The 27,259-nt window shown below is 42.8% G+C and overlaps 1 protein-coding gene across 1 annotated transcript in view; it reads left to right on the top strand.

Moving 5' to 3' along the window:
• LOC136996588 (transmembrane protein 164-like) overlaps positions 1–27,259 on the top strand; it is a 32,707-nt gene that overhangs the window by 4,366 nt on the left and 1,082 nt on the right. The window contains exons 2-6 of the mRNA XM_067317485.1: positions 3,592–3,641; positions 5,469–5,535; positions 14,755–14,833; positions 20,115–20,215; positions 20,610–20,956. Of these exons, the coding sequence (XP_067173586.1) occupies positions 3,592–3,641; positions 5,469–5,535; positions 14,755–14,833; positions 20,115–20,215; positions 20,610–20,816 (504 nt within the window). The 3' untranslated portion in view covers positions 20,817–20,956. The remainder of the gene's footprint in view (positions 1–3,591; positions 3,642–5,468; positions 5,536–14,754; positions 14,834–20,114; positions 20,216–20,609; positions 20,957–27,259) is intronic.

Here is a 27,259-nt window from a genome sequence, read left to right as displayed (position 1 = left end):
ACTGGCTTTCTGACTTCTGTTTTATTCTGGGTCCTCAGGCTTGAAGTGAACTTCAGTTTGCAGATTTACCAGTGTTTTGAATTTCTTTGTAGTTTATTACTTGAAAAGAATCTCCGAATCTCCTGATCCTGTGCTGGTGAAAGATTGAAACGCTGCTTTCTGTCTCTCAAGCATCCTGACTCGCAGTGCTGTGCCCAGAATTCAGCATGTCAAACAATGGATGTTTTATAGCTTATTTTTCCTCTCTAAAATGTTACTTTGTACATTTTGGGCTTCCAGTTAATTCTTTTGTCCTTCTTTTCCTTTGTAACATGCGAAAATGTAATGGGTAACACATCTGGCAAAATGAGGAGGGATATTGAGGTTGTTTCTTTAGCTTTTTTCTAAATTGAAAGTTTAGCTATTCTGCCTTGAATGTATGCAGTGATGATCAGATAAAAACGTGTGTGGAAGAGCCTCCTTCAGTGTACTTTCAAAGAGATGTTGTCTTGTGTCTGCAACGTATCAGCTAGGATGGGGGCTATTGTCTCTGCTAGTCTGAGCAAGTAAAACCTTCAGAGTTTCACCAGGAAAACAGAAGCTGGGTACTCTTCACAGCCATGTCACTAACTTAATATGATATTGTTCAGTTTATAAGACTTGGCTGTTTTCTACCTAAAGGCTAAGGATGGTGTTTCCAGTATGAAAGTGAAACGTAATATTATTACGGGATGAGTATGTGAACACTCAGTATGTTAGAGCTTATGAGTGTCTGCTGTGAACGAGATATTTTCAGGCTGCTGATTACTATGTGAGCTGAATGATAATGCTCTCTGATGTTTAAATGTACTCTGTGAAATAATCTTTTGTAAATCTGATACAAGGGGTCTGTAAAGCATTCCTTTTAAGAGGTGGTGAGGTTTATTTATCATGGAAAGTAGGTATTTAGAGAGAGAGTGCTTGATATTAAATTGCTAAAGCTGAAACATTTGAAGATCTATTCCACTGTCTTTAAGTTTTAACATAAACATTCTAGTTAAATTCCCTGCTATCCTTTCCAAAAATGGAAGTCAAGCACATTTTTCTGAAAGATCCCTCATAACAGAGGGACTTGCATGCTCAAAATAGTAAATATTTCTTTTGCCATCACAAATCCTGAAACTGTGTGTGTTGCTGTAGAGCTGACCTGAAAATGAGCAGCTGTGAATCCTTTTCTCTTTTTTGCCTGTCTCTGAGGCAGTAAAGTATTTTTGATTAGGCTGATGTGTTCGTCTCAATCTGTGTAACTATTACGACCATACTTTTTAAATACTTGCTATTGTTTCACCACAATGGTGAGATTCAGCTGGTACACTAAGATTCAGCTGGTACATAGAGTTGTACTCTAGTTTTTCCTCTGCTGTTCAGTAATTGGAGCGCTCTGCAGTCAGAAAAATAAATGACTGGTGTGATTAAGACACATTTCTGTTTTGATTATTTTGTGTACACAGAGAAAAAAAAATATATATATTTTAAGATGTAGGAGATAAAAAGAAAAAATAAAATATGCACTGGAGGAGTAGAATTTTCTTCATTTAAGTATGAACAATGCTTCTAATGTAACACCTCTCTTCTGTCATACTTATGAATGTAAGGAAATCATAAGATACCTGAATTTAAAGCTTCAAATAAACTAGTAGGACTCTAAGTGCCTTATCTCATGGAATGTTTAAAAAGTTTGACTAATATATACAAAGAGCATGGGAAAAACTAGGTATTATAAAAGACCTGCAGAAAACTTTTATGGTCCCCACAGAAGGGAAAATTTTATGGTCCACCACAGAAGGGATATACTCCACAGCTGAAGGAACTTTAGTCTAGTTAGTAGACAGTCTGTTGCAAAAATATCAAACGATGGAATAATGAAATGTAATTAGTAAGTGCTGGACACTTTTCCCAGAAGCCATATGGGCCTTAATGTGTAAGGTGATATATAGACCTCACATAAGATTTTGTGGTATATACTTTTTTTTTTTTGCCTTTGCAAAGAAAGCCTCAACTAGCAGATTGTCATCATGCATCCATTGTGTTTGCTTACTCTTTAACCTTCCTTGATGAGTTGAAATGCCTTGCTTTTTAAATAGAAGACTGTAGAGTTCTGTACGACTAAGGAAAAAGATTTTTTTTTTTCCTGTGAGTGTGTGTACATTCTAAACTGTTATTGAGCCTGATGGACTTGAATTAAAACATACAAGTTGATTAGAGAAATAAATGGCTGTATATTAGGAACCTGCACTGGAAATAAAATATTTGAAATGTGCACATTTATTCATATGGTAATAACAGGCCCCTTTAGACACAAGGGCTGAATAGAATGATCCAGGCTTCAACCTTTCTATTGTTGCTGTAGCAAGTACATGACCTGAGAGTAATTAATTTGAACATCTATCAGTTACCTGGCCAGGTAGGCCCTGTAGCACTTCAAAGAAATATGTTTGTTGAATTTATCCAACTTGTCCCCAAAGCAGATATGTTCTTCAGATATTCTCACTTGAAGGGATTTAATGATTTGACTAGTAGCCTGACAATGAAATAATCTATTGTGCACTTCTTTTAGAAACAAAGAAAAAAGCATGATCCATTTTTCACTGAAATACTTTCTCTCACAGAGCAGACTAAACTAGGTAGGATTTTCCCCCCCACCCTTTCCTCCCAGTAGTGGGCAATATTAAAGAAAAATGGTGGGGGGAGGGGGGGAGGATTTAGCACTGAACACTTGCACATTTTTTTTCTTTGTATTCTGAGTAAAACTTGCTGATATGAAGTGTTTTAAGTTGCTGTGAGAGGTTTGGACAACAGTATCAAAGGATGACGGTTATCCTTGAAAGCTGGATGGGAGACTGTTGCTAATCAACAATATTTTATTACATAAAGATTTAAACCAGGTTGTATTTATGACAGGAGTCTGGCCTATAAAAAGAAACAGATATATGCTGCTCACACTGCATTATGTTACTTTTCATCTTAGGAAATAGCTAGTTAATTACTGGTGAAATTTAAACAGTACTTCAAAAATACTCTATGGAAATAAGGCAACAGGCGTATTTAAAGATGACTACTAAGGTTATCCATAGAACGGATACTGAGATATCCTCCGGTCATGATAAGGTCCCTGCTGTGCTGAATACCAAGCATTTATGATGACAAAGCTCTCCTTTGCCTCAGCAGTGCAGGACCCAGCTCTTGAAGATCTAAGTGATTGGTAATACAGTAATCTGCTTTACAAAAAGCCCTGAGAGAGAGTTAGATATATCTATATCTAAATATATATATATATATTTAATAATGACAGAATTTCAAATGGACTAGAGTTTGACTTGCTTCTTAGGAACTGGCAGAAGCTGAATCCTAGATGCTGCTCATACTGCTTAAATCCTTGTATATGTAGGTAATGTTAGACCTTTTAATTTGTTCATGATTTTTAGTCTTTTGCAGCTCTGCTGTAAAACAGTCCTTCTAGTTAGAAATGATCTGTGACATACAAAACTGGGGAAGAAAGATGTACAAAATAGAGTTTAAATAAGATTGTATCATTAATTTCTTTCTTTTTTTTTTTTTTTCCTAATGTTTCAGATTTTTTTTCTTGCCTGTCCTCCGTGCCGGGTTGCAATGATTCTTCTCAGGTAATGCCTTGTCCTTGCTACATTTCTGTCTACTTGCATGATGTGCTTTAGAAGTTGATCATGGCTTAAGTCATAAAATATTAAGATATGCATCCATCCCTTAGTTAGAAAGACATACTGGTTGGACTGAAAGATGAGACCTTGAAAAGGATCATGGCTTCAATTGTGGGTGCTGAGTCCACTTACCCTTGTTTCTTTTGTACTGGTGGTGGCTTTGGTCTCACTAACAACATCCATTAGTTGATGAGAGCACAGGTGTCCTTCTGCAGATTAACCTATGGGCTTGTTTAATTTATGTCATGTGCCTTGTACTTTCTGATTATCTTCACTGAAAACTAGTAGCTGATCTTCATGGAAGGCCATATGTACAGTATGGGTCTATTTTTTAAAATGTGGAGATAAGTTAAATAGTTAAAGCAAATTCTTACTGATTTGGCTATTTCTCAAATGTGTGCAATCTTTTCTATAATATTGCTTATCGTTACTAATTTTAGGAAGTGGTCTAATGGACTAGTGCAGTAGAGTCCAGTAAACAGCCCATACTTTTAACAGGTTTGTGCCTATAGGGTCTTAGAGTTCTTGTTCTCAAAGGCGCTCTCTCACGTGCATTGCATGATAGGGGTACCACTAGTCATGTTGTGGGGAGGGTCATGGGACTTCCCAGACAGAATGATAATCAGGAATGGCTGTAGTTGCCACCATGACAGTTCACTCATCTCTTTCTTGTCTTGGTCTAGGCAGTGACTGGAAAATATGATGCTGGGGGCATGCCTCATGAATTGTTTTGGAGGTGCTACTGTCTGGCTGCAACGTTTCCCTGCTGCTCCTTATTTGGGCAGGGAGTAGGCTGAATACAGAGATACAGTACTAGTGCCTCTTCATCTCAGAGAGCGTGCAAAGTAAGTCTGGTGTCTAGGAAATCCTGGAGTTACTATGCATTTGCAAAGGCCTGGTTGCAGGGCAGAGGCTGCAGTATTTGTTCTTCTTCAGAATGAGCCTTTCTGTTTTCTGAGGTCCTGACGTATAAATGACATTTGAAGAACTGTTTTGGAATTGTAATACCTTTTTTCTTCCCCCCCCCAAGTTACTTACAAACTTTGTAATTTTTAATAGAGTTTATGACAGGCAGTGGTTGTATAATGAATTTTATGCCTTACTTTATCTCTTATATAAAGTAAACTTAAACAGTTCTGACCTTACTTCTGTGTGCACCTGATGCAACAGTGGTTCAGGGAGAGAGGACTGAAAGCTGTACGAAATACAGCACTGTAAGTTAAATACTACTTTCTTTCCTTGTTCTTCTCTTGGGATTCACTGTTGCATCTTGACAAATATAATTCTTCTTTTATTTAAGTGACTCAAAAATCAGACTTCTTCCAAATTCCTGAAGCTTTAGTTTGATGTCACGTACGTTTATGGAGTTGGATGGAAGTAAAAACTTCATCAAATATCTATTTTAAGCTCTGAAAGCAAAATGAACAGCACAATTTCAACCATTTAGCAGCCTGGACCATGAACAGGATTAATATGAACAGGCAGTCCAAACCTTCTAGGAATCCAAAGTTCATTCTAGAAAGCAGTCCTACTTCAGGAAATTATTTAAATGTTTATTTAAAGAGAGTTTTTATCCTGGTTATTGCAGTTAACAGTGGCTTTATTCAAATTCAAGCCAGCAGAATTTTCTCAGATCTCTTGCTACCGTTTATGAAAGACATACTACATAAAATACTACATAACTATACATAACATATACATATGACATACTACATAAAAAAGTTTGCATTTCATTTCCAATCTGTGAAAATAATGTCTCATCTCTCTTCTAAGGTTACAGATGCATATGTTAAATGGGGCCCTCTTGGCATTGCTGTTTCCTGTTGTTAACACGCGTCTGGTGAGTGTACTATACCTTTCCTTCTCTTGTGTGTGTTTCTACAATGCTTTCTCTAGAAACGTGCTTGACCCTTGCTTGAGCTGTCTTTAGAGGTGGCTAAATGACACAGATTTGGTTTAGGAGGTATACTTCTAAAATACTAAGCAAGTTCTGACAGTTAAAATTTCTTGCTGCATGTAAATTCACTGGCCATGGAAAACTTCTTTATTCCCATATCTTTGTTTCTGCAAATATTTCCTCCCTCTTAATTAAATTCAGCAGGATACATACTGTTTGCATAATGAATCTGAGTGATCTATAAATACCTGCTGGATTTGTGTATTGAAGAGATATCTAAGACACTGAGAAAATGATGGGATGAGAGTGTTTCACTCAAAGCAGGTAAGTTAGCTCTTTTGCTACGATCTTTCTGAAGTACTAGATTATCACTGAGTTGCTTCTTTTACTATGAAGAACTTGCCACTTTGAATATGGTAGTCAGATTACTAACACTTGCAAGTAGCTGCCTTTCTTCATCGCAGTCCTTTTTGTAAAGCTATCTAAAAGGTGTTTCTTCTACATTGCTGGAGCAAACAAACTGCTTTCTGAAATGCAGTTTTTTCTTTGTAAGTATTTTGACGGTGTTTGAGACAACGGTATTGAATGCTTGAAACTGAAGAACTAGTTTCTTTTCAAGCAGGTGCATGTAAAACTATAAATAAAATTTAAGTGTAAAAAGAAGGTTAGACTGTAGAATGGCTAAGTTGTGAGATGGAGCTGTCGAGCGTGACTTCTTTTGGAGGTCGGTTGCTACACTGCCCTACCTTTTGTGCTTGTGTTTTACAGGGTAAATTGATTATGGGGGAAAAAAAGTTAATGAAAAAAAGTAGTTTATATCTTTCACATGATTAGGTTAATTCAAAAGTCTAAGCTCTTTTGTAGGGTGGCAGCAGTGCATTCAGGAACGTAGCCGTGGCATCGTATCGTAACCAGGGTAGGTTTAATCTAGGAAACTTTGGCAAGCAAGACCAGTGAAGATGTGGCAATGCAGTTTGTGTAGGCTGCTAATACAAGGGCATATTCAGGGTTCGAGTTGTATAGTTGGTGCTGAAATCTCTGCTGCCAAAGTTTTGATATTATTGGTACTGAAGCAGGCTAGATTGTTAGTAGATGTATGCCTGTCAGCATCGTTTAAGCCTTGGAATATGCTATAGATATGGTCTTTATTTCAGCCTGGTGGGAGCTATTAGTCCTACAGATTATAGTTTGAATTAGATTTTTTGCTTCAAGTTATTTACCTCAATCAATAAGCTTTTTTCCTGAGTGAAGTCACATAACAGCCCTCCTACGATCAAAGTGAATGCTAAGTAAATATATTTGGTTTTAGGAAAATTCACAGTCCACTTTACCAGCCTGTAAATTCCTGGTACAGGTCACTAGAATGGATCCAAAATACTAGTCTTGGAATTTTTTGTGATTGTGCTTATAAATCAATGTGGAGAGTTAATAACGTGGAGAGTGGAAGTGTGGAACAAAGTTCTTTGTCGGTTCCACCTTGATCTTTAAACTGACAGTGAACATGATGGCTTTGAAAGCAGCTTCAAGGAAAGCATGTGGCCCATGGTTAAAATGCTGTAGTGGGAGACTAAAACAACTAGAAATGGGTACACGTGAGTATGGGAGATTCCTCAGGCCTGGAAAATGCCCAGTGTTGTTGGTGTCTGTCACCTGCTCTCCCCCCAAATTAGGCACAGCAGGGTTTCTTCCTCCAAGTTTTCAAAACTGCCACAAAATTCCTGTCTTCTGGAAGAAAAATTAGCCTGTTGGTGTCCTTAGTAATACTCAAACCTATCAAGAATTAATGCTAAGAGAAGTTGTCCTGAATCTGAGCCGGATAAAATATTTCTAAGGATTATTTTTAAGAGCTGTTATGCATGCACATATGGGTACGTATGTATGTATGTACACATGCTTGCTCATTTTTTTTCAAGTAAAGATACCTTTGACTTCTTTGCAAGAATTTTTTTTGTTGCAGTTATTTAAATGTTTCTTCTAAGATAGTGTTCACTCTTAACTTTACCTGCTTACATATATATGGTGTCTGGATAAAATGTTCATATCTGTATCTGTATAGCATATGAATTAATTATATTATTAGCAAGATTATTACTTATCTATATTACTCGAGTCTGAAGTTGCCATTGCAGATCTTACAAGTGGGTGTCCATTTGCAAATCTTGACAGTCTTAGTAGGATTAAGTATAAAAGTCTGCTTCCGTATTGAATTTTATGGATGATATGTTGATTGGCCACACTGGTAGCTAGGAGACCTGAAAACTGAAGATTTTATTATGGATTTGTACATGGTCTCTTCCTTCCCTTCTTTAAGACTATGAAACTTTGCACTGAGACATGGTTTAGTTACCAGAGAAAGGATATTAATGGCATTCATCTGTAGGCTTTTGCACGTTAGAAATAATCTTCCATACAGCATAAGACACACATGCACAGAAGGCTTGATCATCATTCTCAGATTTCAGTGTATTCAGTAGCGTAAACCTAGAGTTTCTTCAAGATTTAGGTTGTCCTTCCTAATCTGGTAACTACACATATTCTTTTTCATACTAGAAATGCTTATTTTCAGTTTGCAATTGTTTTTACTAAAACTAGTTACTGCTGAATAGAAAGGGCATTAAATGAAAAATTCAAATATGATTTCTTGATAATCTAATACTTCTCATTTCATATTTCAAATTAGGTAGCTTTCTGATTTCTATCGGATTTTTAGGAGTAACCTTTTAAGGTTAAAATACTAATGTTGAAATGTTTTAATAAATCATTAGCTTGTATTTTCTCTGATATTATAGTAGATCTCATTTATATTTGGGCAGTAGTGATTGAACAGGAAAAATACAGACTACTTATATAAAATTCTGCCCTTAACTAGAGGTAGAGGAGCCAAAGGACTATGTCCAAGAGAAAATATTTTTGGAATAAATACAGCTCTAAGATATTTTTGGCTTAACAGCTGCTTGCTAGGCCGGTCTCTTTTCTGTGTGTCTTCTGGCACAAGATAATATGGGTGATGTTTTATAGCACTGCAGCTTTGGCCCAAATTATCTCTTGGTAGACACGCATTCTGCTCTATAACTGTCATTGCAATTGTCTGCAATGACATTTTCCTGAAAGCACTGAATAACTCTTAACACTTAGTCGGAAGTTCGAAAAAAAGTGCAATAAATTTGTCCATGCTCTCTGCTCCTCTGCTCTGATTTGTAATGCCTTCCTGAAAAGCTTTTGACTCAGTCAGGAATGGTCATCATTTTATGCCTCAACTTTTTATTTCAGTTTTGTGATATTTTAAGACATATATTTTACTGTATACATGGTTGATATAAAAACTTTGTATAGCTAGTTACATCTGTAAAGAGTTGTAATAGATAGTGTCTGGCAGAAAGTAAGAGCATGAGAAGCTGGACACCTGACCCAACTACTCATTTAAAAGTGGGGGAGGGAGATCATGCTTCTGGGCAGGTAGGTGGGAGAGAGTTCTGAGATCAGTGAGATCAAGGAAACAGGAGACTGTTGCTTCCCATCACCTTGAGAGATTGTACCAAACTGACATCTTCTATCTTGGACTCAGTTCTACAGATGCCTGATTGTGTCCCTAGAGTCATTACATGTAAGCTGGTTTGTACGATCAGATTGAGTGACCAGGAGACTGGGATGCCTTTTTATGAGATACAATAAACATCAAATCTAGCACTGGTCAAATAAGGAAAACACTAATAAAAGTTAAAATAAATGCATACCGTTGAGCTCAGCAGTGCATTGAACAACTGCATTTTCCTAACTTTCTTGGTCAGCTTCATCCTCTGTAGTGACAGGCCAAGAAAAAAATTCCCTCTCAAGTTAGCAGCGTTTGGGTATGTCATGAGTTGGAATCCTGGGGGTTTGCCCTAGCTGGATTTTCTGGCATTTGTATACTAGTAAAAATATAGTTGTTGTTCTTGTTTTGTTATGTTTCTGATCCCCTCCATCCCTGTAGCAAGGTGTTATTCCTAGTCCTGTGTTCCACCATGTCTTAACTCTACTAATCTTCAGCACAAACAGATTCTCTTTATAAATCTCATGACTGTGCTTGTGCGTGCTAACACTTCCCTTTGGTAGCAGATGCAGATTCTGATTCTCTCCCTCTGTGTATATATGCCCACCCTCATAGGATTAATTGAAAATGAGAACTAGATAAAACTGGATAGAACTGATCAATTAATGCTACCTTAAGGGATTATATTATAATTCTCTCTACTGACTGGATTGTGTAGACGATGGCAGATGCCTACTTGAAATTGAGATTAGGGTTTTTTGGGTGGGGGGGATGACACTCGTCAATATGTATTTGTATCAGTTACAGACAAGCAGGTGTATGGCAGGAAATCTGAATGCAACAAGCTGCCCCTAAAATATCAGAAAAGGAATTGTTGCAAATAAAATCTGGGGAAACTGGTTGAGACCTTAGCACAGATGTCACACGGATGGGTGCCTGATACTTAGCTACAGCCCTGTTACTCACTTATTTTAAGTGGCTTTGCTGTTGACATTAATGCCAACATTAGCATATCTTTATTTTTGCCTCACTCAGGTATGTGGGAATCCCTTATCTCATCTATGCCAGGTGGACAAACTGGTGCCTGAGCTGTAAATTGGCTGAATAGTGTAACAGTAACTTGAGCCCTGGTCAACTTCTTGGCTACTTGCCAGTTTGGATGTCTGCTTGAGAAATGAGTCCTAGCAGGACTGGAAATAATCTGTTTTCTGAAGGCCACTTGTGTTTTTGTTTTGGATTTTTTTTTTCTTTTTAAAGACTTCCACGTCTGTCCTTAGACCATTCTCCTAAACTTCTCTGGCAGCTGTCTCTCCTCTGCCAAGTAAGTTATTTGCTATCCTGAGTATGTTGAGAAGTAACCAACATCTGTTACATGGGCCTAGTAGCTGTTTGCCCCATGATTTCTGCATTGTACAGCTATACACACACACACACACACACACACACACACGTGCGCGCGCACCCCCCCCCCCCCCCCCATCTCCCATTTCCCATATACTGTGGTTTGCTTTTCAGGTTAAATTTAAAAATCTGCTTGTGGTTTATTTGTGGATTACTGACCCTGTCTAGGAAACTAGTCCTTAATTATAAGTTATGAATCTGGGTTACTGACTGTGTCTAGGAAAGCTACTGGTACAGAATGCCAGTTGATGTTTCCTGCAGACACCTAGCCTTCCTGCTGGGTGTGCTATAGAAAAGGGCAGAGTTGAATGACTTTTGTCCCTTTTTCTGTCATACCCTGCAGTCTTTGTAGGGGATGGTGGAGGGAGAGTTCTTGCACAACACGGTGCTTGAGCTGTTGTTGCAAATATAAAACCAAGGAATAAATAATTAACAGAGGGAGGAGTACTGCTTTCAGAAAATAGAGCAAAGTAGCAACCTCCTATTCCACTGAAAACCAACTGCTGAGTTGAAGTGGGTTTACACTAGTTGCCACACTTTGCAGGGCAGGGAGGAACTCGCATCTAAATATCAGCACTTCGAATAGAGTTCAGCCCAGAAGCCTATAGTTTTGAAGAGCTTTTTCTAAATCTTAGTGCAGTCAATGGAAAGACCTAATTGTTTCCTTAGGGCAATAGCTGGTTTAAGTTAGGGCATCCGTTACGTGCTCAGAGGACTGCTGTTGATGGCTGTGACTTTTCTTGCTCAGAGGCGAGTTCTAATCCTTCATCACATAGTTTCTCTTTTCTGCAGTCTCACAAGCAGTAGAAGTGGCTGCTAAGAGTTTAGCTAGACCGCTGAACGTAACTTACCTGTTCCTGGGATGAAAACTTACTGCCTGCTCACTATTTATTCTTGGTACGTCTCCAGTGAGCCCTTAGCAAGTCTCCTGGGAACGTGGCACTTTTGAATCTGCACCATACTGGGCTGATGTGGGGGCAAGCAGCAGATGTGGCTACTTTGAGCTGAACTCTTCCTGGAAAAACAAAACACCGTATATATCTTCTAACAAAAATTTCATCAGAAAATGTAAAAACTGAATAGTCTGAATGTTTATTTCAAAATATGCTAACATAGTACTCTGGATATGGTATGCCTGTTTGAAGAATTGTGTATGTCAGTATTAGGTTGTGTTTTGAACATAGCACGATTTTATACCAATGTTAAAACCAGTGACTGGACAATGAACAGATTTTTCTTCGAGTAGGAACCTTTAAAGGAAAAGAACCTATTATCTTGAGTAACAGGGCAGCCTGTACTCTGTGTTCATTTAGACTGTTAAGAGCCTAGAATATGAGTTAGTAGAAGAAATGGATGATTTGTCATTTTGTCTTGTACCTTTATTTGTTTTAATGCCCTGAGAAGGGAAACAAGGTGAAATGCAGGAAGAGTGATGCTAGCAGCCTGCAAGGGAGAGAGGAGTTTAGGGCAAACAGTCAGCAAACAGATTGAAAATTAATATACAGATTTCAGAGTGGTCCATCTTGGTAGTGAACATTCAGTGTTTCTGAATGTGGGGACGGATGTGGATAAAGAAATATACCATCAAGACATTGGTCTGTTACTAGGGAATTCCTTGTTGCTCTTGAGAGTGGCTGCTGTGTTCCACCAAAGGCATCTGATGGGAGAAGACACGTCTGTTGGGGCCTGTGGCAAGGGTCTACTTTAGTTTGTTGGAGTCTGGATTTAGATCCTCATGGCCTTTGCAGCTGCATACCATCAAATGAATTGATGATGAATTAACTCAGGAGGCAATATTCTGAGCTCCTTTGTGTTCTGTGAATAAGTGTTGCTTTGATTTTTGGATATCTCAAACTTGATCACATTCTAAACTGCTGATTTGTTTTCATGAAGAGGTTTTTAAAATCCTGGATTGATGGGTGATCCTTTCTGTGTTGTCTCCACTTGCAGATTCTTGTTGCACATTCAAGATACCTATCTGCTATCTGTGAATGAGTGTTTATTGATAAAACAATTTACACACCAGACCTTTAGAGCCGGATGAGTCAGTTGTTCTGTACCACTTTACAGTTAATCTTTTGTGTTTGTTCTTTTCTCTTTATTGTAGCCTGGCTGTACAGCTTGAGTGCCTGGCTGTACAGAGAAGTCTGCGTTGTCAGTTCCATACCAGGAAATGCACTTGCATAATTAGCCGGGCTTCAGAACAATCAATCTTTCACAGCAAAAAAATGTAGTTTTGTTTTACACAAAAAATTACTGTCCACACTACTGCGGCAAAATAACTGTTACTCTGTTCTCAGAAGTGTCCTGAGTGTGATGTTTGTGTAACTGACCCTCACAACTCGGCGACTGCAGAAGCCCTTATGAAACCACAGGATACTAGAGAAGGCTCCTTGGCAGGGACTGAGTGCGTCGTGTTGTATTGTTTCTATTAGGAGTTACTGTTTCTGAAGTGTGCGTATTCCAGCTGGGAGAGGTACAGGGATTTTTTTCCATTACTAAAGCTGCGTTAGCCTCTTTTCAAATCTTCTTGTTTGATTTCCTTATTTTGCCCTAGGTGTCTTTCAACAGGTAATACAGGAGACAAAAGGAAGATTAATATTGAAGAAACTTCAGAATCTCTGTGAAGTTCTTGCTTTTGCATACTATTATCTTGGTTGGTTTTATGTTTTGATACAGAATACTTGGAGCAAGTTAACCCAACAGCTTGTATGGAAGATCCTTTCAGCCAACTCTTGGGAGAGTAAGCTAACATGTTGGAGTTTGCAGTCAGGACACTGATAGTGTTTAAAGTATTCAGCTGAGGGATGCCAGGACTAATGGAATCCAGCTGTTGGGTTTAACAGCTTTTACATTCAAAATTGGATTAAAAAAAATTGTAGACTTTAAAACATCACTGTAGTATTTACCTGCTCTTTATTGACTTATTTAGGAAGAAAATTGGACTGTTTCAATCTCTGACTTCTGCTGATGCAGATTTTTTTTTTGTGTTTTTTTTTTTTTTGTGTTTTTTTTTTTTTTTTTTTGAACAGACAAGCCATGATAGTAATACTTGCATCCGGAGTCACTTTAGCATTTTAGCATTTAAAATGAGCCTGCGTTTAAGCCAAAGCTAATGATTTGGCTTTGCATTATTCCTGTGAGATTTCAGACTCAAGTAAGGGTATTGTCCAATTTTCACATCTGAAATATATTAGAAAAGTATGTCTTTTCAGCCTTTTAAGTGAACTGCAACAACAACTTGGATTCTGAAGTTTGAATTTGAATTTTTCCTGCCATTGTTCAATTTTAAATGTGTTATGGTCTAGTTTGAGCCTTTTTTTTTTTTTCTAACAAATGGATATAGACAAAAACACTTACAGGAGATGGGAATAGCTTTCAGATGTAGTGTATTACTTTTTCTAACTCGTGCAGAGCTAGAATTAGAATTAGTTGGGCTCTGGTTCAGGTTAATTTTAGAACAGTATTATTTTAGCACAGTCTGTCTGACCTCTCCTGTGAGAGGAAACATGAATTCAACTAAACAGACAAATGTCTAACAGTAATTTCTCAAAAGTTGTTAGTGGTAAATCAGGTATTGCTCATCTGCTAACAGGTAACTTGTTTATATGCATTCTTCTGCAGCTTGAAGATTGACTGGTATTCATCTATTTTGAATTTTATTGGTTTTAAGAGAAGCGCAGTAGTTTTGCACATGTGTGCAGTTTGCTAAATCAGGTCTTTTGAAAATTTTTGCACAGGCTCTCTCAGCAATAACTTATTTTTCATTACAATGATTTTAAAATACCTGCTTTATAGCCTTCTATCACTTGCAAGCTAGCAGTTAACTTTTTTTGTAAATAGGCTGCTGCCATGTGGGGGGTGTTTGATTACTTTGCTTTTTTGCATTGTTGTTGGTAATTTATGCTAACTAGGAAAAGGAAGAGAGCAAGCTTATGTTATCTTATGTTATTCCTCCTTTATTGTGCTGCTGGCTAATTTTGCGAATTCTCTGCTAGAAGCACTGTATTGTGTTAGCGGCAAGGAGGATGGGACGGGTACAGATAGCTGCGTTTTCAAAGCACTGACCATTAATGTCTGTCATCACTTTGTTAATATACACAGTGACAGAAGAACTTAAATGAAGGGATTCTTGTGGGGCATGAGGAGCAGTTTTCCTTCTTAAAAATGGTTCCTTGTGACTCAGGTGTTAATAATGAAAAATATTTACAAATGTTTTCCTTATTCCTCAGCTCCCATTTGAAATGGAAATTTACTACATCCAGCATGTGATGCTCTATGTTGTGCCCATCTATCTGCTGCGGAAAGGCGGTAGGTTGGCACTTTGCCCTTTGTATGTTGAATTCGTCCCACCCAATGGAACAAGATGTGCCTAATGGCTACCACAAATTTTGCTCTTTTTCTTAAAGTATATATTACTCTTTTGTATGTTGTTGCTTAATAGCTTCTGGTGATATGTTGGAGTTCCATCCTGGATAACAGCGTCAGGCCCTGAATTAGGGGAATAAAAAGATGGTCTTTTGCCCAAAGGCTTATGTTGTTTTCAAGACTTTTGCCTTCTTGGATGTTTCTTGGGAAGTACTGCACCTTAAACTGAGCTGAAAAGATCTCTTTTTATCATTAGATCCCAGGTAAATATTAATCAGCTAGTTAGATAATTTTTTGGAATTCTGAAGCTCTAATGAATTGTAGTGGCACACATTAGTAAAATAGGCTAGCTTGCTTGTTGTCTGCTCAAACAGGATTACTATCTTGCATTCACTTTACTGCACTGTTGCAGTAAGTGTGGGAATCCTAAACCATTGCGCCGACAGGGGGTTTTCTAATCATCACCCCTGAGAAGGTAATGTAGAACGTGTTCCTCAAGCGCGATGCTTTGTCCCCCTCTAGTGTTGATGTGCCCTCAGCCACATTGTCCAGCAGAGCTGCATTGTTTCGTTTAGGAAATAGAAGCTCATAATGTATGGTCTGGATGTTCAGTAGCTTCAATTGACAACCTAGGGATGTGATGCCAAGCAGTGGGATACAATTTAGCACATGCTCAGAACAAACTCAGCCTGTTTCATTCTGGTGAATCTCTTGTGTTTTACAGCAGCAGCCGCCACTTATAATCCTTTGCGCTTACTATACTATAAGTTTGTAACCTTCTTTTTGTTCTTGACTATTGAGTGAAGTGAAGTAAAAAATGATCCAAAGAAAAAGTGAAGTACGGTAATTCAGAGATCATTCTGTTTGTCTCTTGTTAGTGAAATATGCCAGCCACATATTTGTGCTGTGAGCAAATGGTATCATTCCACAATGGTATGGAATAAGAGTTAATATGTGGCTACTCCTTAGCAGTAGAGTTCAGGTGATAATCCTTCTTACAGTTTGAGATCTCCAGCATATGGAGCAATCTGATGTGTGAACAGATGTACCTGAAGTTCCAGGAATATCCTTTATGCTTAATCAGAGGCCTCTGTATCAGTGTCACTTCAGTGTCAAACAGCGTCGTTGTATGGTTCAGACATATTAGACTGCAGGGGGAGCTAAGTCTCCAGCATCCTCTTTGTTAAGATGGGTGTGCAAAATTCACAATTCAAACCCAGGTTGTCCACACTGTGGAGAGAGTAAACTGATTTGGTTGTATTTTGGGCAGGGGAAAAAAATAAATCTCCGCTTGCAATCAAAAGAAGAGTAATTTTCTACTACCTTATGCTTAGATGGAAATACAAAAGAGTATTAGTTTCTGTTAAATTCTGTAAAGATTCTCACAAGCCTATTTTTTGAGAAGTTTGAATAAAAATAAATAATTAGTAAGGACACTAGAACTAGCACAAGACTTCATGGGGGGAAAAAGTATAAAAGAAATGTAGTCTCTGTTCCTTGTTGATCTTTAGATTTTAAAGCCACACTTCCATTGCCTAGATGACAGAATTAACTATTTGACTTGTCCAAGGTCACATGAGTTCTTATTGCAGAAGCAGATGATGAACCCAAATCTCCTGAATCCATATTAAGTCCTTCCCAACAGCGCTACTGAAATAATAAAGTTTAAACTGAAATATCCATTACCATGCTATTTCAACACAAGAGCAAATATACAGCCTACTTGGATGCCCCTGATCTGGAATGGTCTCAACTGTCTGGGGCATGAGCGTTTCTGAGAATGAGATTAGTGCCAGACTGGCAGTCGGATTAAACTTTTTTGAATGTGCTTAACATACCGTATAAGAACTGCCTGTGATTCGTAGTGAATAGAGAGATGGTGAAGCTCACCGCTACATATCGAAATTGATTTCCCATGTGAGCAGCAAATAGCTTGTGACAAACCCACCGCAGGCCGTTCAAACAACCTCTCAGTTGGATCTCAGTTTTCCTTTTTGTATGCCGTTGTTAACAGACTGTGTGCTAAGGAAAGTAGATCACCCTGGCCTGTTAAACAGTCATCTGTTGAATAGCACTGTTGCAGAGAGGTAGAATCTGTAGCGATTATTTATCTAATGAGAAATGTTCACAAAATATCCCAGATATGAATTTAAAATTAGTATCCCAAAACACATGTGGGAATCCAGATCGCTCTGAAATGTTTCTGTGTGGAGGTCGTTGTTTCCTTTTTGTCCCTCGATGTCTGGATAATGACACTACTGAATATCATACTATTGTTTTCAGGATTGTGAAGTCTAGCAAGCGAGGGGGATTTTCTATTATTTGGTGAGATCAGAAGTCTGTGGAGTGTGAGAGTAACTTTTTTTTTTTTTTAATTTTGCAAGGAAAAAAAAGAGGATGTAGTAGTGCAAAATTCTTAGCTGGAAGAACCTGAACAGCTCTCCTAAGTGTCTGCTGAAACATGATTCTCTGACTAGATTGTTCGAGCTGGATACGAGAAACATGGGTTCAAAGCCAAACTATGCCATTGCTCTGCTTTGTAATCTTGGGCAATTTACTTAATCTCTTAAAGACTGCATCCTTCCTCCAAGCCTGTTTCATAGCTAGGACCACTTGTCTATTTTAGAGTTTTACACATTGCCTAGTGAAACAATGTAGGCCCCTAAGTTGTCCCCCAAATATCAAGGTCTCTGAATCCTAGCTTTTCTGAATGTTTACCTCTTTAGTCTAGTACCATCTGTTCTCAGGCTTTATAGAATACTTCTGAAATAACATAAGTAAATGTCAACCAGGTGAGTTCATGTGAAAACAAATATGGTATAGCACTACTCTGCCAGTTCCTGGGAGCTGTTTTAGATAGCTTAACTTATTTAAGTATTATTTTGTATATTGCATCTAGGTTAAAAATGCACCTAAAACTGCAAAGACAACACTAAAAACTTTGCAAGTCAAATGACGTTTTCTTTACAGCTGGGGAGGCAGCACAAAAGTTTATGTATAGCTTGACCAGGTCACTTAAAGTTGGTACTTTGGTAATAGAGCTGTGGTCGCTTAAGCTCTGACACCAAAGCTACTTGCTTCCTCTCTCACTATCTATCATGAAAAACCATACGTCAGGTGGTATCATGTATCTGCCATCTTACCGACGTTTTCAGGTAGCAGAGTTTAATTAATATCATTGCTATTTAAGTAAAGCTTTCTGTACTGGTTTGTAAACAGGATACCCCCCAGCTCTTAGATCATACTTGCTAAGTATGTTAGAAGTATTAGACGAGTCTGAATTTTCTCCCTTTAACTACAGAGGACTCCGTTATTCATATCAAGTTCACTTTTAACTTTGGATTTTGCTTGTAGTTCAGACACTTCCTCTGACCTTCATCCGCCCGCTGGAAAAGAACTCTTATAAGCTGCCTTACGCTTTCAAAGTAGCTTCCCTGCTCCTCTTTGTCATGGCTGCATCAAATCACAGGTTGCTTACTAACACATGGTATGCAATTGTATTTTGGGTAAAATTACAGTAATGTTGTTGTTTATTAAAGTCACAGTGAGAGCGATTGATATATGGGGTGCATACGTGTGCTGTCATTCAAGTATACAACCAACTTCTTGCTCTTTCCTGACTAGGAACGGAGCCGCTATGTTATTTTCAGTGGACAATGGATAGCTCTACTGCTTTAGAATGTAAAGTGTAGGTAATTTTGGGAAGAATATCGTAACTTTCAGAAATTTCTCTTTAAATTACATTGATTTTGCTGTAGCTACCTGGCATGACAGCCAAAATTACAGAAAAATAAATGCAGGAAAGGATTGTAAAAGGTCAATAAGGATGGAGAAAGCAGTCCTCTGGTGGTTTTAAAACAGAGAGCATGCATGACTGAATGGTGGTGCGGTGAAGCAGGGAAAAGGAGTTATTTGCCTTTTCCTTCATAAGATACCGTACATAGGCATACTCATACCAGCTTTAGTGTAGTGAGTAGTCATAGCTACCTACACATGTGCATAGTTATTCTCAGTCCCCAGTAGGCTTGTACAGCCTATGCTGAAGTCTATTGAATCTTTATGGTTATTGCGGAATGTGCTAGCTAGTGAAGGGTAATATGAATATGCCCGTCTCTGCCACAAGGCATCCTTTGAGTGATGAATATACGTGTCAACATTTGATAATATCTAACAGGGCAGAGAGCAGGCAAAGGCAGATAAAAATGACAGTGTATTTTTATAGTTGTCTGAAAGTCTACAGCTTTTTACAGAGTCTGAACAGCATGACAGTGTGCATGTTTTTTGTGTGTGTGTCCCTAGGTTATTAAAGTCATAAGGAAAGTAATATTTTCCCCACATCTTATTAACGTGTCTGTTAGTAAGACTGACAACTCTGTAAGCTGTTTCTGTTCTCGCTATATGTGTGACTATTTAATTCTAAAAATAGTCTTGCATCTGAAGGTACTTTTATTAGAGTATTCTTACTTCTTTGGTAAACTCTAGATCATGTGACATTGTGTTTTTTTCACTAAATTGCCAAAACTCATTTTCAGGAGGAGAGGCCCAAAATACTGTGGTACCTGCTGCTTCATTTGAGGGGGACAAATACTTTACAGCATCTGTGATATCTACTGAACATAAAATTGTTTATAGGGTATATTTGAGAGTATCTCCACAGCAATTTTCACTTAAGAGCATGGTCTGTCACTAATGGATTGACTACTTTATAAAGGTTTTCTGTTCCTATGCATTATTGGTGCAAATTACTTGAATAGATGTCAACCAACAATAAAATAGGAAATGGCTATCAAGCCACGCTCCAGTACAGGACTGCGCAGTAATTGCCACTACCTGGGTTAGTTCTGTGCATGCTAAAGTCATAGCTCCCATAACGAGCAGGTGTCTGAGTACGATTAACAACCTGCTTTTAGATACATTTAGTACTTCTGTGTTAGAAGGAAAAATTAGGTAAATGAGGTGAAAATCACTGGTGTTGGTGGAAAATAGGCAAGCTTAATGAGCTAATACACTGTACGTTTTAATGTTGGAGCAGAAGGAGGGAAGAAACTGATCCAGATGCTCCAGGTAAGAAGTAAGGTTCTCAAATATTAATTACTATAACAGTAGTCACTAGGTTATCAGCTAAAACCAGATACCCCAACATCTAGAGGAGAAAAGAGGATTTTCCATGAGTGTTTGGACACAGTAATTCAGCTGAATACTAATGTATTCCTTTCTTTTCAAGGCATCTACACTCCAGAACCACTCTCCAATTTCTGGTGGGCTCTTCTGTCTACTGGGCTTATGTTCGTATATCATTTTAGCATCTTGCAGATTCTGGGATTGGTAAGTAAATGTGCATTAGTACATGGATAGTTTGCAGGTACATTCAAAGTAAAAACACTCACTAGTTTTTCAAAGTGTTCAGATTCCCATGGATAAAATTACTTGAATACAAATTTTTAATTGCACATCCTAATGGCCATTTGTATCTCATGTTTCACAAGTAGTGGCAAAACCTTGTATAAATCAGCTATGCACGTGTATAAATCCATCTCTTAAATGCACAACTGCCTTCAGATCTGCTTTCCTTCTGAAAGCTGGCCTACTGATGGTGAACAAAGGATTGCCAGCTAAACACTTTTGATTACTCTGGTAATTTGAAAATTACCATTTTAGGTGTCTGAATCAGTGCAACACAAAATGTTACTAATTTATAAATCTGTTGTCCATTTCCTAGGTCACAGAAGTGAATTTGAACAACATGTTATGCCCAGCCATCTCGGACCCTTTTTATGGGCGCTGGTATCGAATCTGGGCATCTGGACATCAGACTGTCATGACTGTGACTCATGGGAAACTTGTAATCCTACTGTTTTACAGCGCCGTCCCCATCTTTAAATGTAGCGTGGACTTGTTTAGATTCCCCACTAAGAAAACAGACTGAAATTTCTCCTCAGGGAATAGGTACATACAGGAAGCAGAGACACCTATACTCCTACTGGAAAAGAAAGAGGAGGGATGAGAGGACTGTGTGTTTATACTTCTTCCCACAGTTTATTGCCTCAAAAACACCTCTGTAATCAAGTGAGTGTTTTTCCTTTAACTGCTGTTTCTCACTGTTAATTGCCAATGGCAAAATTAGTGGCCTTATTCTGGAAATGGTCCGTGTTTTATACATTTTGTGTAGATTACAGTAGAATCTTGCGAAGCCACCCTTTAAAATTAGGCCCAGGATCTGTCCACATTCCAGCAAAGAGAGTGTCAGTGCTGCCTCGTTTTATGACTTTTTTTCTACTAAATATCAGTACACTTACATCCCGGAATAGGAGATAAAGCTGAATTATAACTCATCACTGATAAGAACAGAGCATATCTTGAAGTACATCATCCTAGCTTAACTCTTAGTGCTTGAATGTTGTCAAATGGTCACAGTGAAGAAATGTACACTGAATCTCCCAGTGACAAGTGTGAAACAATGAGGTTCTACTGTATTTTCATTAAGCTGGTTGAAAATATGGGAGAATAACAACAATAACTTGTTGCAACAATATTTGTAACAACAAAAATTGTTGCAAACAAAAACTATGTTTTAATCGGCTACTTTATTTATAAGCTGCTGTAGATTAATATCCAACTAGGTCCCATTTGTCTTAAAGCTTTGGAGATGTTTTTGAGTGACTGGAAAAACACCAGGTTGAAACTATTTCAAAAAGCCGTGTAACATCTAGGCTGAAATAGGTATTTCATCCACTGTTCCGACCTGCCTTTGAACAAGATGGTTATTGACATTTAGCTTAGATTGGAGCGGGAGTAGAGATACAAAGTGCAATGTGAACATCCAATTTTTTTTTTTAAACTTACTAGCTTTTGAAACATTCCTGCTCTGTGCTCTGCACTGACCTCAGTAGAGTGGTTAGTGAGGGAACAAAATTAAATTATTTTCTCTCTACAGCTCTGATATGCTCTGTATACAGATTTAGAAGTATAGGTATAAAAAGCAGAGTTAAATCAGTCCACCCTCTACTGGAGAGGCAGTGTTCCAGTTTACTAGTATGATTGCATTTATATGAAGAGATAGCACTAAATTTCTTGTTGACACGTTTTGGAGTAGAATGGGATGCAAGTAGAGAGCATTATAAACAGTCAGCTGGTGAACCTCTTCAGCTCTGCCACGTCCAGAGGGGGAAAGGGCTGCGCGGCAAGATGGGAACTCGTGACCTGTAGCTATTCCGATAGTTAGTTTTAAGGCCATTGTTTGTGCAGACTGTTGTATTTCAGGGCTGCAGGAATTTTGTTGTACAGACGTTTGTTGCAATTTATAGATTCTTTTCATTGCATTGTCATGGCTGTGACTTGTAAGATAAAACAAAACCACCATACCTCCTCCTTCAGCTCAGTCACCTGAAGATATATTCTGGAGTTAAGGTACAGTCACGCATACCTCAAGAAGAAAAGTAAGAATGATAAGCGTGGTGGTTTTTTTTTCTTTCCTGTTTTAAAAGAGCAAAATTTTCATTGGAGAGAGAGCAAATGGCTTCTCCAAATATTTTAACTCCACTTGATTTAAAAAAAAAACAAAACCCCCCCAAACTTGAATCGGGAGTGCTTTGCCCCATGTTCTAATTTACAAACTGCTTTCTGGCTTGCTTCCGTGCCTGGCTGTAAAATACAGGCACACACACACACACTCTGCCCTCCCCCCAGCTACTGTTAAGTTTATCTTGTTTTATTTATTTACTTAAGAAATTTGCAAAATGCCTTGAATTGGATTAAATCCGGTTTAGGAAGAATGTTTGGTGTTGCATCAAATTTTGCAGCATTGGCATTTATTGATTTTTTTTTTTTTTTTTTTTAATTTTAGTTACTATTATTTGAAGAACCATTCCTGTTTCCTCATCTGTTCTAAAAAATACTGTAGCTACTGGAAAAATTTGAGCAACAAAAAGAGAAGCGGCCTCCCCCCCTTCGCCTCTCCCCCCCTCTACTGCCTCCCCCCTTCCCTCCTTTCTTCCCTTTCTTCCCTTCTTTCCTTTCTTCCCTCCTTTCTTCCCTTTCTTCCCTTCTTTCCTTTCTTCCCTCCTTTCTTCCCTTTCTTCCCTTCTTTCCTTTCTTCCCTCCTTTCTTCCCTTTCTTCCCTTCTTCCCCCCTTCTTCCCCCCTTCTTCCCTTTCTTCCCTTCTTCCCCCCTTCTTCCCCCCTTCTTCCCCCCTTCTTCCCCCCTTCTTCCCCCCTTCTTCCCCCCTTCTTCCCCCCTTCTTCCCCCCTTCTTCCCCCCTTCTTCCCCCCTTCTTCCCCCCTTCTTCCCCCCTTCTTCCCCCCTTCTTCCCCCCTTCTTCCCCCCCTCCCTTCTTCCCCCCACACACACACCCTCTTTCTTGCGCGCGGGCCATTGCTCTCTCGCGCACGCACGCCGGCTCTTGCCCCCTCTCTCGCTCTCTCGCGCGCCCCTGCTCTTGCCCCCTCTCTCTCTCTCTCGCGCGCCCCGGCTCTTGCCCCCTCTCTCTCTCTCTCGCGCGCGCCGGCTCTTGCCCCCTCTCTCGCTCTCGCGCGCGCCGGCTCTTGCCCCCTCTCTCGCGCGCCGGCTCTTGCCCCCCCTCTCTCTCTCTCTCATGCGCCGGCTCTTGCCCCCCCTCTCTCTCTCTCTCATGCGCCGGCTCTTGCCCCCCCCCCTCTCTCTCATGCGCCGGCTCTTGCCCCCTCTCTCTCTCTCTCGCGCACCTCGGCTCTTGCCCCCTCTCTCTCTCTCGCGCACCTCGGCTCTTGCCCCCTCTCTCTCTCTCGCGCGCGCCCCGGCTCTTGCCCCCTCTCTCTCTCTCTCGCGCACCTCGGCTCTTGCCCCCTCTCTCTCTCTCGCGTGTGCGCCCCGGCTCTTGCACCCTCTCTCTCTCTCTCTCATGCGCCGGCTCTTGCCCCCCCCCCCCCTCTCATGCGCCGGCTCTTGCCCCCTCTCTCTCTCTCGCGCGCGCCCCGGCTCTTGCCCCCTCTCTCTCTCTCACGCGCGCGCCGGCTCTTGCCCCCTCTCTCTCTCTCTCTCATGCGCCGGCTCTTGCCCCCCCCCTCTCTCTCATGCGCCGGCTCTTGCCCCCTCTCTCTCTCTCGCGCACCTCGGCTCTTGCCCCCTCTCTCTCTCTCGCGCACCTCGGCTCTTGCCCCCTCTCTCTCTCTCGCACGTGCCCCGGCTCTTGCCCCCTCTCTCTCTCTCGCGTGTGCGCCCCGGCTCTTGCCCCCTCTCTCTCTCTCTCTCATGCGCCGGCTCTTGCCCCCCCCTCTCTCTCATGCGCCGGCTCTTGCCCCCTCTCTCTCTCTCGCGCACCTCGGCTCTTGCCCCCTCTCTCTCTCTCTCTCATGCGCCGGCTCTTGCCCCCTCTCTCTCTCTCGCGCGCCCCGGCTCTTGCCCCCTCTCTCTCTCTCGCGCGCGCCCCGGCTCTTGCCCCCTCTCTCTCTCTCACGCACCTCGGCTCTTGCCCCCTCTCTCTCTCTCGCGCGCGCCCCGGCTCTTGCCCCCTCTCTCTCTCTCGCGCACCTCGGCTCTTGCCCCCTCTCTCTCTCTCGCGTGTGCGCCCCGGCTCTTGCCCCCTCTCTCTCTCTCTCTCATGTGCTGGCTCTTGCCCCCCCCCCCCTCTCATGCGCCGGCTCTTGCCCCCTCTCTCTCTCGCGCACGCCGGCTCTTGCCCCCTCTCTCTCTCTCGCACGCCCCGGCTCTTGCCCCCTCTCTCTCTCTCGCGCGCCCCGGCTCTTGCCCCCTCTCTCTCGCACGCGCGCCCCGGCTCTTGCCCCCTCTCTCTCGCACGCGCGCCCCGGCTCTTGCCCCCTCTCTCTCTCTCGCGCGCGCACCGGCTCTTGCCCCCTCTCTCTCTCTCTCGTGCCAGGGCTCTTGCCCCCTCTCTCTCTCTCGCACACCCCAGCTCTTGCCCCCTCTCTCTCTCTCGCGCGCGCGCCGGCTCTTGCCCCCTCTCTCTCTCTCGCGCACCTCGGCTCTTGCCCCCTCTCTCTCTCGCGCACCTCGGCTCTTGCCCCCTCTCTCTCTCTCGCGCGCGTGCCGGCTCTTGCCCCCTCTCTCTCTCTCGCGCACCTCGGCTCTTGCCCCCTCTCTCTCTCTCGCGTGTGCGCCCCGGCTCTTGCCCCCTCTCTCTCTCTCGTGCGCCCTGGCTCTTGCCCCCTCTCTCTCTCTCGCGCGCCGGCTCTTGCCCCCTCTCTCTCTCTCTCGCGCACCTCGGCTCTTGCCCCCTCTCTCTCTCTCGCGCACCTCGGCTCTTGCCCCCTCTCTCTCTCTCGCGCACCTCGGCTCTTGCCCCCTCTCTCTCTCTCGCGCACCTTGGCTCTTGCCCCCTCTCTCTCTCTCGCGCGCGCCCCGGCTCTTGCCCCCTCTCTCTCTCTCGCGCACCTCGCCTCTTACCCCCTCTCTCTCTCTCTCGTGCGCGCGCCGGCTCTTGCCCCCTCTCTCTCTCTCTCGCGCGCTGGCTCTTGCCCCCTCTCTCTCTCTCACGCGCCCCGGCTCTTGCCCCCCCCCTCTCTCTCTCTCTCGCGCGTGCCGGCTCTTGCCCCCTCTCTCTCTAACGCGCGCCCCGGCTCTTACCCCCTCTCTCTCTCGCGTGCGCGCCCCGGCTCTTGCCCCCTCTCTCTTTCTTGCGCGCGCCGGCTCTTGCCCCCTCCTTTCTCACACGCGCGCCTTCCTTCTCTCTCTCTTTCTCGCGCACGGGCTCTTGCCCCCCCTCTCTCTCCCACACATGCCCTCTCTTGCCCCCTCACCCTCTCGCATGCGCCCTCTCTCGTGCGCTCACTTTCTCGCATGCGTTCTCTCTCGTGCACTCACTCTCTCCCTCCCCCTTTCTCCCTCCCCCTTTCTCCCTCCCCCTTTCTCCCTCCCCCTTTCTCCCTCCCCCTTTCTCCCTCCCCCTTTCTCCCTCCCCCTTTCTCCCTCCCCCTTTCTCCCTCCCCCTTTCTCCCTCCCCCTTTCTCCCTCCCCCTTTCTCCCTCCCCCTTTCTCCCTCCCCCTTTCTCCCTCTCCCCCCTCTCCCTCCCCTTTTCTCCCTCTCCCCCCTCCCTCCCCTTTTCCCCCTCTCCCCCTCCCTCCCCTTTTTTCCCTCCCCCTCCTCCCCCTCCTCCCCCTCCTCCCCCTCCTCCCCCTCCTCCCCCTCCTCCCCCTCCTCCCCCTCCTCCCCCTCCTCCCCCTCCTCCCCCTCCTCCCCCTCCTCCCCCTCTCCCCTCCCCCTCTCCCCTCCCCCTCTCCCCTCCCCCTCTCCCCTCCCCCTCTCCCCTCCCCCTTCCCTTCTTCCTTTCTTTTCTTTCTTTCGCACACACGCACGCACGCACACCCTCTTTCTCGTGCGCGGGCCCTTGCTCTCTCTCTCGCGCGCGTGCCCCGGCTCTTGCCCCCTCTCTCTCTCTCTCTCGCGCGCCGGGTGTTGCCCCCTCTCTCTCTCGCGCGCGCCGGCTCTTGCCCCCTCTCTCTCGCGCGCGCGCCGGCTCTTGCCCCCTCTCTCTCGCGCGCGCCCCGGCTCTTGCCCCCTCTCTCTCTCTCGCGCGCCGGCTCTTGCCCCCCCTCTCTCTTGCGCGCGTGACGGCTCTTCCCCCTCTCTCTCTCTCTCTCTCGCGCGCGGGCTCTTGCCCCCCCTCTCTCTCCCACACATGCCCTCTCTTGCCCCCTCACCCTCTCGCATGCGCCCTCTCTCGTGTGCTCACTTTCTTGCATGCGTTCTCTCTCATGCACTCACTCTCTCTCCATCTCTCTCTCTTCCTCTCTCTCTGTCCCTCCCCCTTTCTCCCTCCCCTTTTCTCCCTCTCCCCCCTCTCCCTCCCCTTTTCTCCCTCTCCCTCCTCCCTCCCCTTTTCTCCCTCTCCCTCCTCCCTCCCCATTTTTCCCTCCCCCCTCCCCCTTCTCCCCCTTGTCCCCCTTCTCCCCCTTGTCCCCCTTCTCGCCCTCCCCCCTCCCCCTCTCCTCTCTCCCCCTCTCCTCTCTCCCCCTCTCCTCTCTCCCCCTCTCCTCTCTCCCCCTCTCCTCTCTCCCCTTTCCCCCTCCCCCCCTTTCCCCTCCCCCTTTCCCCTCCCCCTTTCCCCTCCCCCTTTCCCCTCCCCCTTTCCCCTCCCCCTTTCCCCTCCCCCTTCCCCTCCCCCTTTCCCCTCCCCCTTTCCCCTCCCCCTTCCCCCTCCCCCTTCCCCCTCCCCCTTCCCCCTCCCCCTTCCCCCTTTCCCCTCCCCCTTCCCCCTTTCCCCTCCCCCTTCCCCTTTTCCCCTCCCTTTTCCCCTCCCTTTTCCCCTCCCTTTTCCCCTCCCTTTTCCCCTCCCTTTTCCCCTCCCTTTTCCCCTCCCTTTTCCCCTCCCTTTTCCCCTCCCTTTTCCCCTCCCTTTTCCCCTCCCTTTTCCCCTCCCTTTTCCCCTCCCTTTTCCC

This window comes from Apteryx mantelli, unplaced genomic scaffold (assembly GCF_036417845.1).
Source record: "Apteryx mantelli isolate bAptMan1 unplaced genomic scaffold, bAptMan1.hap1 HAP1_SCAFFOLD_49, whole genome shotgun sequence".
NCBI lineage: Eukaryota > Metazoa > Chordata > Aves > Apterygiformes > Apterygidae > Apteryx > Apteryx mantelli.
This window is presented reverse-complemented; position numbering and strand designations above follow the sequence as displayed.